We start from the raw sequence: 15,575 nt of genomic DNA, 5'->3' as shown, positions 1-15,575 counted from the left end.
CTTCTTGTCCATGCCCAGGGATCCAATGTTTTTCTTTTTTAGGGTCTCACTGCGCCACTAGCACACATTAGGTTCTGCACCACCATCATCATTTATGATGTCATCAGGAGGTAGGCTATCTCTTCCAGGTTCTTGTGGCTAGCCCTATGATGATGTGAATGCATCACATTGCATCATTAGGGGACTGGCTGCAAATACCAGCATAGACTGGGGCCTACTGAGATGCATAACGTGGATATCCCAGGAGGCTGTAATTTGCACCTAAGTGAGAACCTAGGAAGCTTGGGGAGAATTTAGGCAATCAAACAAATAATTAAAAAAAGCAAATTTGAGGGATCAGGTGGCTAGAAATTAGATGGCGGAAAGTGGTTTAGGAAGGTGAAGATTCACTTCAAGTTTTTCTTCATTGGTAAGTGTGCTTAGGCATGGGTTTTCATTGCTTTTGCTAGATGCCCATGTGAGCACTACAGCAGGATATGCTTGAACAGTAATAGTTTGTGTTGTTAATATTTAAAGCGGCGTTCCATCCAAAAGTGGAACTTCTGCTTTAAGCACTCCTCCCTCCCTTACATGCCACATTTGGCATGTCATTTTTTTTGGGGGGGGGGGTGGGTGACTACTTAAGAGAGGGACTTCCTGTCCCACTTCCTCCTTCCACCCACAGGCCGCCTAGGCGACTCCTCCTCTCACCTAGGCGGTCCCTCCCTCTCTGCAATCTTCTGGGATACGTGACAGGTCCCAGAAGATGCCTGTCCACTGGGAGAGCGCAGCGGGACTCGCATATGCGCAGTGTGCACCCGGCCCACAGTTCCAATGGATGCGCCGAGGAGAGGGAGATGAACGGGGCTCCATGCGGCCGCATCGATGGACCGTGGAACAGGTGTCTGTTTGTTAAAAGTCAGCAGCTAAACTTTTTGTAGCTGCTGACTTTTAATAAAAAAAAAAAAAAAAAGCCTGGAACTCCGCTTTAACAGTACAGCCAATCACCAGGAGTCTGGTGGTATTAAATATTTGGCCTACCATATAGGCTTTCCCCTGGGCTAAGGCCATAAGATGAAGTGTGTGTAAGCTGTGTTGAGTTCTCCTGGGTTTAGACCCTATAAGGGTGTGTGTGTGTGTGTGTGTGTATGCTCTCTTGAGCTCTCCTGGGTTTAGCCTTTTGGAAGTTGTGTGCTGTTGAAGCCTCCACTCCAGGGGGGCCTTCAAAGATGCTGATTTTCTAAAGAAGAGTAATTGACCTTGAGGAAGCACCTGTCGCTGTTCCCCAATTGATAGATGTAGTGGCCAGCTGGCTGAGGGAGAAGTTCATACAGTAACGTTTAATAGCTCTTCTGCCCCAAAGTCTATGATAAAGGTCTAAGATCTAAAGGTCTAAGATACCACTAGAACCTTGATCTCTAAGGAGCCAAAGTCCAAGGTAACTAGTCAGCATAGTTTTTGAGAGCAAACTTAAGCCCAATACAGATGGGCCGAATGTCAGGCGACATTAAAAAAAAAAAAAAGTCCACCATTCGTGTGTATGGCACCTGGTCAGACAGAAGCTGGCCATTTGGCCAGCTTCTGTTGATCGAGCATGCTGGAAAATCAGCAGCTGACCAGCTCACGATAATCAAAGTGTTCTGGCGGGGGGCTGTCCCCCTGTCTGAACACAAGAGCTCAGTAGGGAAGATTGTCGTTAGTACAGCAGCACTGACCAGAGTAATGTGCACCTGGCATTAGAGCCCTTTAAAGAGGGTTAGAGCCTAGCATGATGATTGGAACTGTCTGTGCTTGCTTAGTTTATCCCAAATAAACCAGTTTATTGTAATGGAGTATCAGGGGCCGATTTTTGTTGGGAAACCTGAGGAAGGAGCAGCCCTGAGATTGAATTTGACTGGGCTTTTATCAAAGTGTGCTTGGGGCATTTATAATGTAAGCTATTTTTTTCTGAAGGTCAACTCCTATTGAAGGTCAGCACCAATAGTTTTTTTTCCCCATTCTCATGTTTTGCATTCCTACATCCCCAGTGGAACCACATGTCAAAATAGTTTTGAAAAATATAAAGAGGCTGTTGTAATGATGTAAGTGGAAGCTTTGTGGCTCTCTGCTCTGTTCCCCCTCGCTCACTGGAGAGCTGGGCTGTGGAGGGGGTGAGAGCAGCTGGCTCAGGCACTCAGCAGTGTGCTGAGAAGCTGAGTCGGGTGCCAGTCCAGGCATGTGTGCGGATCCCGACTTTATTGTCACAATCTTGCCTAAGCCTGGACCGGCTCTGTGACATCAGCCGACAGCAGGCTTCAGCCCTCTGTCTGCTGAAAACGGGTCACAGTAGTGCAGAACGGACTACACTATTTTAATCCACAGGATAAGTACAGCCAAACGGGCTTTGGCAGTATTTCTCCTTTAATGCATTCTCAATGGGAGTACTGCTAAGCAGTTTTCTATACTGCTATTTTTTAAAGCTACACTGCACATTTTTTGATGCACTGCAGCGCTGCTGCTCCCTTACATACTGCCTCATACCAAAACATTATTGCGGTTGTATGAGACGATTATAGAGTGCTTTAGGTGTTTAAAAAAGTATGAAATTTGCCCTTTTGGCTGCCCTTAGCTAATCACATCCATGGGAATTGTCATAACTAAATTAATAATAATATACTGGTATGTCCTCTTTAACCCACTTTTCTTTGCAGACGGTATGATGTATTGGAGTCAGGAGGATAAGGTTGAAAAAGAATCATACTGGTGCAAACCCAAATCTGTAGATGTGGAGATAACGGCATATCTCCTCCTGACCCTTGCTTCCCATCCGAACCCCTCCATCAAGGACATCGGGGACATGGTGCCCATCACTCGCTGGATGTGCAAACAACAAAATGGAAATGGAGGTTTCAGTTCCACACAGGTAAAATTTTATTTTTTTCTTTATATGTGTGCCCTAGGGATATTTAATTACTTACTGTCACAGATATGCAGAAGGAAATAAGGGGAGATCCCATTAAAATAAGATAAGATCCTCTTAGACAGTTGTCATTGGAACAGATGCCCTATTGAAAGCTTTCTCCTCTATTCCTGTTGTAGCAGAGTCTTTAACCTCCTCCAGTCTGTTAAATCAGGTTAGGGAGTCTCCAAACAAGACATTCAGATGAGATAGTAGATCCAAATCTTTGTAAAAGAATATTAGGTGCTTTATTCATACACTGCAGTGGAGAGACCCAACACACAGATATCCAGCTCTACTGGGCCGAAAGGAGAAGGAAGTGTCTCTGACTTACAAATATCAAGTGTAACAATATATACTTATGAATATACATAAGGTCTAGGCGTGTTATAGGTGTGACCGTGTAGTTTAGTCCAATCAGCATTCATATCTTCTTAATAGCAAGGGAACAGTTAAGTAGGTGGTTACATCATATGACTGATAGAAAGTTAAAGAAAACATGAGCGCCGCCATAACAGTTCTGGAACAGACCAGCTAGATAAGACAGTCCGTTTCTCGGAAGTAAACTGTTGCTTCTTATCTGGCGGTGAAGGTCATCATAGACTGAAAACTCGTGTCTTGAAAGAAACAAGAAAGTGCATTACAAATTCTTAAAGTGATAGTCTCTATATATATATATATATATGTAGCAATAACTCTCGGTGGAGCTGCTGGTTTAAAGCGGGCTGTTACCGTCACCTTCGTTACCTTAATTTCACCAGAACCAGGTCTAGGGTCCCGTTGAATTTAATACCAGACAATGTAGGCACTGGACACTTGAGTATCTTTTCCAATGCTTTAATAAACGTGATTGAAGGAAGTAGCAGGAAAGAGGTAGAAGAAGAGTTGCAGGGAAGTTCAAATACCTTTTCTTAGTGTAGTATTAGGAATTAAAATCTTGTAGATGGATATGCTCTCTCTCTAGAGTTGAATCTTTGCCCGCCTGGATAGGTTTCTCTCACTAACCTCAGATAAAAGTAATAATAACTTAAAGCGCATATACAGCATACAGTAATCAGAATTAATCAGGTTGGCCAGGCATATAGCCCATGGCTAAAGTGTTGGCAGCCCAGGGGTTAATGAGGGTCTGACAGTTCGGAGCATGTAAAGTAGGTTACATGGCTAAAAAGTTGGCAGTCCAGGGGTTAATAAGGATCTGACAGTTCAGAGTATGTGGAGTGGGTTGGTGGAGCAGTGGATCTAGGAGGCGGCTGCTGTCCTCAGAGAGCTGGCTCTGTGATATGCAAGAGAGGGTGAAGAAAGGAAGCGCCACCTGAGTACAGCATTAGTATGTACTTTTAATGACACAAAGTTAAAAAACACTTACAAGAGACATAATTAAAAAGGCTCATCTGTAGGTGGGTAATCCTGGTGAGTTCCTCGGGCTCCAGTCTGGATGGTGTGTCAGCGGTGTAAGGCTGCAGGGGAAGCTGTTCAGCAGGTGGTTCGTCCTGTGGCCATCAGGGGGAAGCTGGGGCCGGCGTGGAGCGCACAGAGGGTGTCCGTGACGTCACGGGCCGTTCAGCGGCTTCCGGCTTCCGGGTACACTCCAGGGGGAGGGCTCACATAGAGGGAGGATTCAGGCAGTGGGAGAGCACTGGATAGGCTACGCACTCGGTGCGGCTGCTCCTTCAATAGGCCTGCTAGGCAAGGGCGAACCACCTGCTGAACAGCTTCCCCTGCAGCCTTACACCGCTGACACACCATCCAGACTGGAGCCCGAGGAACTCACCAGGATTACCCACCTACAGATGAGCCTTTTTAATTATGTCTCTTGTAAGTGTTTTTTAACTTTGTGTCATTAAAAGTACCTACTAATGCTGCACTCAGGTGGCGCTTCCTTTCTTCACCCTCTCTTCTCTCACTAACCTAGCAGCCAGTACACAGCACGAACAAAAGTCTCTGCCACAGACTTGAATGGAGTAGAAACCCGTACGATCCTCTGCCACAGGACGTAATGGTTTACAATGAACAGCAAACACAGCACTAGAACCTTTAAGCCGACCCGGCAGTACTATGCGGTAGGATTACTTTAGGATACGTCCTCCAACTGAGTCACCAGGCCCCTCTTCAGACCAGCACTCTGCATGATCCTTCCATGACGGGTCCTCCCCTGGGATCTTCTCAGTTGTCCAGCTTCTTCACATAGGACAGACAGCTCAGGACCATTCTCTTGCTGCTGTTGTAGGCCCCAGACAGGCTTCTGGGCCCACCCACACGCTGCAGCAATGTGGTCCTCCCGGTCGGAGGACCACGAGGTAGTACTCCTAGCACATACCTATCGGCCAGGAGGGCCAGCAGGTGGAACGAAACGAACCCTAAAACATGGCGTCTGCTCCATAAATACCCCCTGCCAGGATGCAACTCGGAGGACCACCTCCACCGAGTTATCTCCGGGACAGAGGAGCACTCATACGCTTCAACGTGTTGCCTTTCCAACACCGACCCATGGTGACAACGACACCCACAGGCACAGTGTGAAACTACATGCAACTCAGCCAAGCTGGAACAGAGGCAAATCTGACTATGTATGAACAGATAACAGATAACCCACTAAGTTTACCTATCAGCAGTAGATTGAAAATCTACCAGCGCTACATATAATATATATAAAACTCAACATTATCAGACCCCTATAATTCAAGTCTAATGAGAACCTTTGAGCCAACAGACCACTGACATCCTTCAACATTTAGTGGGTTGTGAGGCATAGTGGGTGCAAGAGTGGTAAATGTCATTGGGCGCCAGACGCTTCTTGGATGCAAAAGAGGTTTTATTTCTTTAACAGTCCTTTTTATATTTTGCAGGGGAAAGAGGGTTAAAACCAGGGCACCCTTAAGTAGTAGTAATTTCAAATGGTAGACTCCGAGACTTCAACAGGAGGACAGCCGTGCAGGGAAAGGCACCAACAAGGTGCCACTTCTGCACGTGTAGATTTGCTGTCTCCTATGGCAACAGTACTTAACAGTTCCTAATTCAAACGTAACAGTTCTCTCAGCTCTATTACAACTTCTGCTTGTAGTTCTTCAGCCCCTTAAGCTCCTGGTCTCTCACTGGACCCTCTGATTCATTAACTCTGAATCCTTGAGCTCTTAGAGGCTTTGTGGTGGTATCTTCCTCAAGCGTCACCCACGCCTCCCTGCTGGGTCCCTAGCTTGGCACTTCAGATACCTCTCAAGCTTCACCCCTGCTGACTGGCTCGATCCCTGGCTTGACTCACAAGGTTGCTCTGCAAGCGTCACCTCCGCTGGTTGGGTCCCTGAGTTGATCTCCAGCTGAAGTTTCCTGATTCTCCACCATGCCCGTTCGGTGAGAATGTTACTCCGGTACTTGCTTCAGTTACTCACTGTGGTCCCTGGTAAAGGTGTTTGGTCCCTTAGTGGCCACAGCTTCCCTTCTACCTCCGACGACGACAGGTTCTCTGGCCGGCAGAACCGGCACTTCGGGTTGGATTGCCAGCCGCAATCCCAACCCTGCGCTGCCCTATTACTTCTGGATAGGCCCTCACACAGCCTGGAAGCCTCAAACCCCCGAGATAGGCCCAATCTCCGGCCTAGCAGCCCAGGGCAGACTACACAGTCCACCTAGACAGCCGTCCAGGTGGCACAGAACATGGATCACCTGACTCCATCCGAATATATAGGCCCTCCCAAATCTAGGGAGAAGTCAATGGATCCCTAACAATCAACTAACAATCAACTACAGTAGCTACTCCTGACAAGGAAATTGGTGATGAGCTCCCTGACTAAACCCAGGGCACTACACTGTTCTAGTGACAACTGTAACATTGTGGATTTACCAGTGTCGGCCAGTCTATAAGGGGCGCAGGTGCGCTGGCCCCCTAATTTCCATGCGGGGCGCCGGACTCCTAGGTTTCCATGAGGTTTTTTTTTTGGTTTTTTTTGGAAGCACATGATTAGAGCCTGAGGCTCAAATTGACTTCAAAAAGGTTGGGCTTAGGGCGCAGAGCACTGCACCCCGAACCCACCCACTTGTGACATTAGCAAATCAATATTTGCTGTTGTCTTCTGGCTTCTCCTCTCAGCCAATCAGGACAAGAGGCGAATCTTAAGACCAGATTATCTGGGAGGAGAATCTGGGGAATCCACAACCATGGATGGAGTGAGTGCAGACCTGGTGGGAGGTTTGTTTGCCGCACTCCCCCAAAACAATTGAGCACCAGCCGCCACTGGGATTTACCACTACTTCCTGTGCCAGTGACAATAGTCCTCAAGCTATATGGAAATGGTGAATCACAGAGAGTAAAAAAAACCCTGGTGTAGGTTTTTACACTTCCCCAATCCATCCAAAAAAAAAAAAAGTTATGGCAACAGGCATGGACCATAGGGTGAGTACATGGATTGAAAACTGGCTACAAGGGCAAGTTCAGAGGGTGGTGATAAATGGGGAGTACTCAGAATGGTCAGGGGTGGGTAGTGGGGTTCCCCAGGGTTCTGTGCTGGGACCAATCCTATTTAATTTGTTTATAAACGACCTGGAGGATGGGATAAACAGTTCAATCTCCCCAGACTATTGGCACGGAGGATGACGTGAGACGTCAGACGCCCTAGGGGAAGGGAGGAGTAAGTGGTGTGCCGTCCCGCTGAAGCTCTGTCAGACTCCCTCTAGCCTACTCAGAGCGGGATGCCAGGACGGAGCGGATAGAGCGGAGAATTCCGGGAGTATTGAGAGGGGGTCGGCGTGCTGAGAGCCGGCCCCTCTCCCGGAAGATAGAGGCAACATACAGGGCGGCAAACTCCGCGGACCGCTCCGAGTCCCTGCTCTCCCTCCGCCTGCCCCCCCCTCCCTGCAGGCAATGTCAGTGGATGAGTCAAGTATCGAGCCGGACACCACGGCAAGTGTCAGCGGATAGGTGCTTCACAGACTGAGAGTGGCAAGGAAGTTCAACAGCTGAGCATCTCATATAACAACATGGAGTGATGACAGACATCTAAGTGTGGTGGTGGTAAGAGATTCACAAAGCCGAATAAACGCGGAAGGTAAGAGTGTATCAGAGTGTATCAGAAACAAGTTTGGAGAAGCATGCTGGCGGATACTAAGCAAGAAAGCTTATGTGAGATCAGCTTTGTTATCCCTGTAACCGGATGGAGGGAAAGTGGGTCCTCTGGTATCATTTCGCATAACCTGTTTTTGCATAAACTACACTAAATGAATAGAATACAATAAGAGTACTGTTATTTAGGGTTGAAGTGGAATAACTGATATCCCCGGGTGGAACAATGGACTGTTTCTTTTGTCTCTCCCTTTTTTTCTGAAGCACATGAACTCCTAGGGCATATTTGTGCCATTTATAAGCCTGCATACCAGTACCGCAGCATCCATGAGGCTCTTGCCCAAGGGGCTTCTTATCTAAGAAGCGGGAAACTGTGACACGGCGAACCCCAGAGTATGCTGTAAGCAGAGTTGATACTTCTGTAAACATCAATTTAGGGAGGAAGCCCTGTAAGGATTCATACGTCTGAGGGGTATGGAGGGTGGTATACAGCAGATATAGGGCTGAGTGAGTGGTATTGGAATAGAAATTTTTAAATATATAGTATCATAATGGGACTCTCCCTATAATATCCACCTAACTCCGGACGCCAGATATAGACCAGCGGAAAACGCATATAGGAACCCTACCTTTCAGTATTGTATAAAGGTACGACTTCAGCACAGTCACACAGAGGCTCATTCATTGATTTAATTGATTTAACTGTGTACCATCACCACACCAGCACCTGCACTTTGAGTATAACTCTATCTGGTATTTAATCAGAAAAAGCCTGGAGCCTGGCCTAATACGGTTAATTCTGGACACACTGATTAAGACTAAGCAGGCCTAGACAGTGGGAAGAGAAGTATGAGTCGCAGTTCAGCTAAAGCCGGGAAGGGGGGCCCACCGAAAACCCCAAAAGAGAATATGGCTGGCAATACCCCTGCTAGTACTATCAAGCAATACATGGTGAAAGGGGGGAGCCCGGGGAGTTCCCAGCAAGAGACTCAAAAATTAAATATAGCAGATAAAAAGAAGAAGGGACTCAACGAGAGGGAAGACATGACCCCAGATCACTCCAGGGAGGAGCTATTAGCCGAAAATACGATGGAAGCATCTAGAATCGACGAACATAGACAAGACTCACAACTACCTTCAAAAGGCGAATTAGCAGAGATGCTTAAAGCGCTTGAAATATCAATCAAGGCGGAGTTCACCTTGCTGAGGTCTGATTTAGGCAACCTCTTGGTAAGAGTGGAAGAGGCTGAAGATAAGCTTGATAAGCAAGGACGGGAGATCTTTGGATTAAAAGAACAACTTAAAACAACCCAACAAAATCAGATAAAAGTATGCTACAGGCTGGAAGATCAGGAAAATAGAGACCGTAGACAAAATCTGAGACTCAGAGGGGTCCCAGAAAATAGGGGTGAAGACCTAAGGAAGACCTTGGCGACTATCTTCAGCCCACTTCTGGGGCTGGAAGGAGAAGACTTCCCAAAAATTGAGCGTGTGCATCGGTTGGGCAGGCTAGACTCCAGACGGTTTGAAGGTAGCCGTGATATAATTGTGAGGTTCAGATTTTATGAGGATAAAGAAAATATCTGGTTTAAGCTTAAGGGCCATGCCCCACTACAGTTCGAAGAAGCAAGAATTCAAGTCTTTGCGGATCTAGCTAAAGGCACACTGGCGAGAAGGCGACATCTAAAACCCCTACTGGAACAAATGGTGAATCAAGATATTACGTATACATGGGGATTCCCAGCCTGCCTAGTAGGTAGGAAAGGTGGGAGATCCGCAAGTCTAAGATTCCCAGGAGAACTAGAAGAGTTCTGCGAGAAATTGGGGATACAGGCACCCGCTACACTGGACTGGTCAATGGAACGCTGGATTGAACTGAGTGTGGGCTAGGGGAGGGGCGTGGTGGGGGGAGGTTCTGGGGGGGGAGAGGGAGCTAAAGGTCATTTTCAATTAAATTTAGGGAAGAGAGAAGATTTGTGGAAATAGAGCCTAACTTGTTCGGTTGCTAAGGCAATATGAAATGTAGGGACGGTGCACCTTAGACTCCGCCTTCGGAGGAGGAGACCAATGTTGGGCCACAATGTTAGTGACCCTCACTGGTCTAAGGGTTCGGTAGGGACCAGGAGGGGGGTGGGGGGGGAAGAGGGGAGGGAGCGGGGGTTGGGGGGGAGAGGGGCGAGTAGAGGAGGGGGGGTGGAGAGGGTGGGGGGGAAATAGAGGGGAGGGAGGGAGGGGTAGTAGGAACCAGGGGTCTTGCTCAACCTCATCCCGATGGAAAAGGGAAAACTCTCCAGGGTCTAAGGCAAAGGGAGATTTCAGGAGGATTAAATAAAGAGATATGGCAACAATAAAATTTACAACATATAATGTTAAAGGCTTAAATACATCCAGGAAAAGATATAATATTTTTAATGAGTTGAAATCATTGGGACCAGACGTGGTGTTCCTACAAGAGACACACATATCACTCCAATCGCGATTAAGACTGTTCTCGAGGGACTACCCGGTCTGGTTTCAAGGAGATACTATCTACAATAGGTCACGGGGAGTAGCTATTGGTTTCGCAAAGTGAATAAGGTTCGTGCTAGAGGAAAGGTTAGTGGACCCAGAAGGAAGATATCTGTGCCTCAGAGGTAGTTTAAATGAAGAGAAAGTTACCCTAGTCAATATTTATGCCCCCAATAAAAATCCGACGAAGTACCTGGCAAACATCTTGGGAAAAATAGTAGAGTTTATGAGTGGACACTTGATTATGATGGGGGACTTTAATTTCTGCCTCAACCCGAGTATGGACAGTACGGCTCGTCCCCAGGGGAAGGACTGTAATCATCTAAAGAAGTTAAAGCAAATACTTTCCAAATGGCAACTGGTGGACATCTGGAGAGTTCAACATCCAACTAAGAGAGATTACACGTTCTATTCCCCTGTGCACGGGACCTACTCTCGGATTGATTGGGGTATAATTGAGCATAAGGGGATTGACAGGGTAAAGGGATCCATGATAGGAAACATAACTTATGCTGGCCATACACTATACAGAAAATCGGCCGAACCCATTTTCGAAAAACGAACGTTCGACCGTGACCGCAAACGATCGTGCCATCATATAATGACCGATAATCTGTTCAGTGGACATGAATAAATAATTTTGTGTTTGTTTTTTTACATATACCTAGTGCAGGCAGTTCGGACGGGAAACACATTAACCTTGCAATTTATCGTACGTTCGGCAGAAATTTTCCAAACATGCCGTTCGTTTGTTTTCCACAAAAACGTCACAAACGATTATCGATTTGTACCCACTAACTTGCCGAAAAACGAACGAAGTGTCCATACGAACGATTTTTCGGCCGATTTTCTGTATAGTGTATGGCCAGCATTACTCTGACCATGCACCAATGACCATCGAAGTGAGGTCAGGAAGGGACCAGGCTGAGAGGGGGCAGTGGAGGCCAAATGAGGAGCTGATTAGAGAAGTAGAGGGGTATAACAGAATTAGACAAGAACTAGAGAATTATTTTGAGGTAAACGATACGGGGGATATATCAGGGGCAACATTATGGGAGGCACATAAAGCCTACATTAGAGGAGTATTGATTGAAATGGGGGCTAGGAAGAAAAAAGAGAGGCAGGAAAAAATCCAAAAATTAACGGAGGAGCTCACGGGATTAGAACAAACCCACAAAAAATATATAGGTCAGTTACCCCAAGAGATACACCATCAGATGGTCATTAAAAGATCTGAGTTAAAAACGGTAATGGAACAGGAGTCCAGAGTTTCACTGAATAAGATAGTCTGGGAGAGACACAGATGGGGTAATAAACCGAGCAAACATCTTGCAAAAATAGTCCAAAGGAAAAAAAAAGATAGGAATTTCATAGAAAAAATTCAAACTAAAGAGGGTCAAATAGAATATTCAACTAAGAAGGTGGCAGAAACCTTCAGGGACTATTATAAAGAGATATACTCTGCCCCCAAGCAAGACATCTACTCAAAAAACAGGATAGAGAGAGGTAACAACTATATCAAAAAGGCAGCGCTCCCCAAGATCCCTGAGGAGGATAGAGACCTATTGGAAAGACCAATCTCAGAAGAAGAAATTAGTAAAGTGTTAGCTGGAATGGCCTTAGGGAAAAGCCCAGGCCCAGATGGCCTAACAACACTTTATTACAAAACATTTAGAGAAGTTTTAGTACCTAGGTTGTGTCGGTATATGAACGGGTTGGGTGACAGCTTTGAGATGAGCAGAGATGCATTGAAAGCATCCATTACAATTATACTGAAAGAAGGCAAATATAAAACAATATGCTCAAGCTATCGCCCAATCTCTCTACTGAACAACGATACAAAACTCTACGCTAAAGTGTTGGCAGAAAGATTAAAGGAATACATGAACCTGTTAGTTGATTCAGACCAAGCAGGGTTTGTCCCCAATAGGGAGGGGAGGGACAACGGGATTAGGACCCTGCTCTTGGCGGGGAAAATGAAGGAGAGTGGGCCCCCAGGACTACTTCTGTCAATTGATGCCGAGAAGGCTTTTGACAGGGTAGACTGGGGGTTCATGATCCAGACTCTGGAGGCCATGGGACTGGGCCCTAAAATGATTCGGAGGATAAAAACTTTGTACAATCACCCAACTGCTGTAATCAAAGTTAATGGGATCTTTTCTCAACCATTTGAGATGGAGAGAGGCACGAGACAGGGGTGTCCCCTGTCCCCGCTTCTCTTCGTTTTAGCCATGGAACCCTTCCTGGCTTCAATACGAAGGGACCCGCATATTCGTGGTGTTGTGGTCGGAAAGGAGGAACACAAAGTCGCAGCATATGCGGACGATGTGCTATTCTATGTTACGGACCCAGACACGACGATGCCTAACCTCATGAAGGCATTAAGAAAATACAGAGAGGTATCCAATTTTCAAATGAATATGAATAAATCAGAAATATTAAATATAAATGTAAGCAAGCCAGTGGTAGAGATTTTGAAAAAAGAATTTAGTTTTAAATGGACTAAGGAATTAAAATACCTGGGCGTTAAACTAACCAGCTCAATTAAGAAGACGTTTATTAGTAACTATATGCCCTTATTAGACCGGGTAAGATCAGAATGTAATAGACTCTACCATAAGGCCCTTTCCTGGATTGGACGTATCAATGTCTTTAAAATGGAATTATTACCCAAGATCATGTATGTCTTCCAGATGCTACCAGTTCCCCTCCCCCAGAATTACCTGAGGACGTTAAAAAAAATAATCATGACCTTTATTTGGAAAAACAAAAAACCGAGAGTGTCCCTACAGACGCTAAAACAAAAGAAAGTAGACGGAGGTTTGGCAGTTCCTGATATACAGATGTACTACAAAGCTGTAGTTTTATCTAGGGTAGTAGAATGGGCGAGGAAGGATAAACGGAAAAAATGGGTAAAATTAGAAGAAGATTTAAGTAATTCACTACTAGGCACTATTATTTGGAATCCCCCACACTTTAGACCACTTGCAGATAGTACACACAAAATAACAAGAAATGTCTTGAAAATATGGGATGGGATATACAAGAAAGTAAATGGGAAATATAATTCACCACTGATTGCACTATTAGATAATACATTTTTTACACCAGGTATGGAGAGTATAGGAGGAAAAGCACAATTAAGAGAAATTATGAATGAAGGTAAAATGATGTCACTCCAGCAACTCACACACGGGAGGAATACACGGGGTTTAGATGGATGGCGATATCTTCAACTAAATCACTTTGTGAATAGGCTACCACAGACAATCAGGTCTGGAAGACAACTGACAGACTTTGAAAAGCTGTGTGATAAGGAGGCCTCAAGAAATACAGTCTCTCAGATCTATAAAATCTTGCTAGCTTCAGAAAAGTGGGAGATGCCGCCATTCATATTCAAATGGGAGAGAGATTTAGGCACTAAAAAGGATATTGACACAATTAAAAGGATTTTTAAAATAAGTGCCAATTCAAAAATAGACACTCGAACGGCCGAAATGAACTACAAATGCATCAGTAGAAGCTACCTGACCCCCGAGATAACAAGTAAATATCAGAAAGGGCCAGCCACCTGTTGGAGAGGATGCCAAGAGATTGGAACAATGGGACACATGTGGTGGAGTTGCCCCATAATTAAAAACTTCTGGCATAAAATCCTTGTCCTCATAAAGGAAATAACGGGAATAGAGGTAGCAGACGACCCTTGGGAGGTCCTGTTCCTAGGGGGGAGGGGGGATCTAAATAACGGTAAGCAGACTCTTGTCCCGCAACTTCTGAATGCGGCAAAAAGAATGATCCCAAGGAACTGGCAGAGGAAGGAGAGCCCGGAGATATGGGAGTGGTTTGACGCAATAGAGGAGATTTGTAATTTGGAGACACTGGAGTGCAGAGTAGAAGACATAAGAAGTAAGAATCTGGGTAGCTGGGACCATTGGAAAAAATTTAAAAAAACATGGAGCTACGCCAAAGAAATAAAATCTGTAATTTAAGAAGGAGAGTGGAATGAACGTTAGACCCTGGAGAGAAGGGAGAGGGGGATTGGGGAGGGGGGAGGAATGGGTTGGAGGGGAGAAGGGGGAGGGCAGGGATAGACAAATAAGAATTTAAAAAAAAAAAAAAAAAAACAGTTCAATCTCTGTATTTGCAGACGATACTAAGTTAAGCAGGGCAATAACTTCTCAGCAGGATGTGGAAACCTTGCAAAAAGACCTGAACAAATTAATGGGGTGGGCGACTACATGGCAAGTGAGGTTCAATGTAGAAAAATGTAAAATAATGCATTTGGGTGGCAAAAATATGAATGCAATCTATACACTGGGGGGAGAACCTCTGGGGGGAATCTAGGATGGAAAAGGACCTGGGGGTCCTAGTAGATGATAGGCTCAGCAATGGCATGCAATGCCAAGCTGCTGCTAATAAAGCAAACAGAATATTAGCATGCATTAAAAAGGGGATCAACGCAAGAGATAAAACGATAATTCTCCCACTCTACAAGGCTCTGATCCAGCCACACCTGGAGTATGCTGTCCAGTTCTGGGCACCAGTCCTCAGGAAGGATGTACTGGAAATGGAGCGAGTACAAAGAAGGGCAACAAAGCTAATAAAGGGTCTGGAGGATCTTAGTTATGAGGAAAGGTTGCAAGCACTGAACTTATTCTCTCTGGAGAAGAGACGCTTGAGAGGGGATATGATTTCAATTTACAAATACTGTACTGGTGACCCCACAATAGGGATAAAACTTTTTCGCAGAAGAGTTTAATAAGACTCGTGGCCACTCATTACAATTAGAAGAAAAGAGGTTTAACCTTAAACTACGTAGAGGGTTCTTTACTGTAAGAGCGGCAAGGATGTGGAATTCCCTTCCACAGGCGGTGGTCTCAGCAGGGAGCATTGATAGCTTCAAGAAACTATTAGATAAACACCTGAATGACCGCAACATACAGGGATATACAATGTAATACTGACACATATTCACACACTTAGGTTGGACTTGATGGACTTGTGTCTTTTTTCAACCTCACCAACTATGTAACTATATGTAACAGATCCATGTTAAATAAACAATATAATCAAAATATTTTCTGTAATGCACTCCAA

At 45.4% G+C, this 15,575-nt stretch overlaps 1 protein-coding gene across 10 annotated transcripts in view; it reads left to right on the top strand.

Annotated features, from left to right (window-relative positions):
* LOC141105739 (alpha-2-macroglobulin-like protein 1) overlaps positions 1-15,575 on the top strand; it is a 251,128-nt gene that overhangs the window by 216,223 nt on the left and 19,330 nt on the right. For all 10 annotated transcript variants that reach the window (XM_073595819.1, XM_073595817.1, XM_073595811.1 and 7 more), the window contains one exon: positions 2,670-2,881. In XM_073595819.1, the coding sequence (XP_073451920.1) occupies positions 2,670-2,881 (212 nt within the window). The remainder of the gene's footprint in view (positions 1-2,669; positions 2,882-15,575) is intronic.

This window comes from Aquarana catesbeiana, linkage group LG08, assembly GCF_042186555.1.
Source record: "Aquarana catesbeiana isolate 2022-GZ linkage group LG08, ASM4218655v1, whole genome shotgun sequence".
NCBI classification, from domain to species: domain Eukaryota; kingdom Metazoa; phylum Chordata; class Amphibia; order Anura; family Ranidae; genus Aquarana; species Aquarana catesbeiana.
This window is presented reverse-complemented; position numbering and strand designations above follow the sequence as displayed.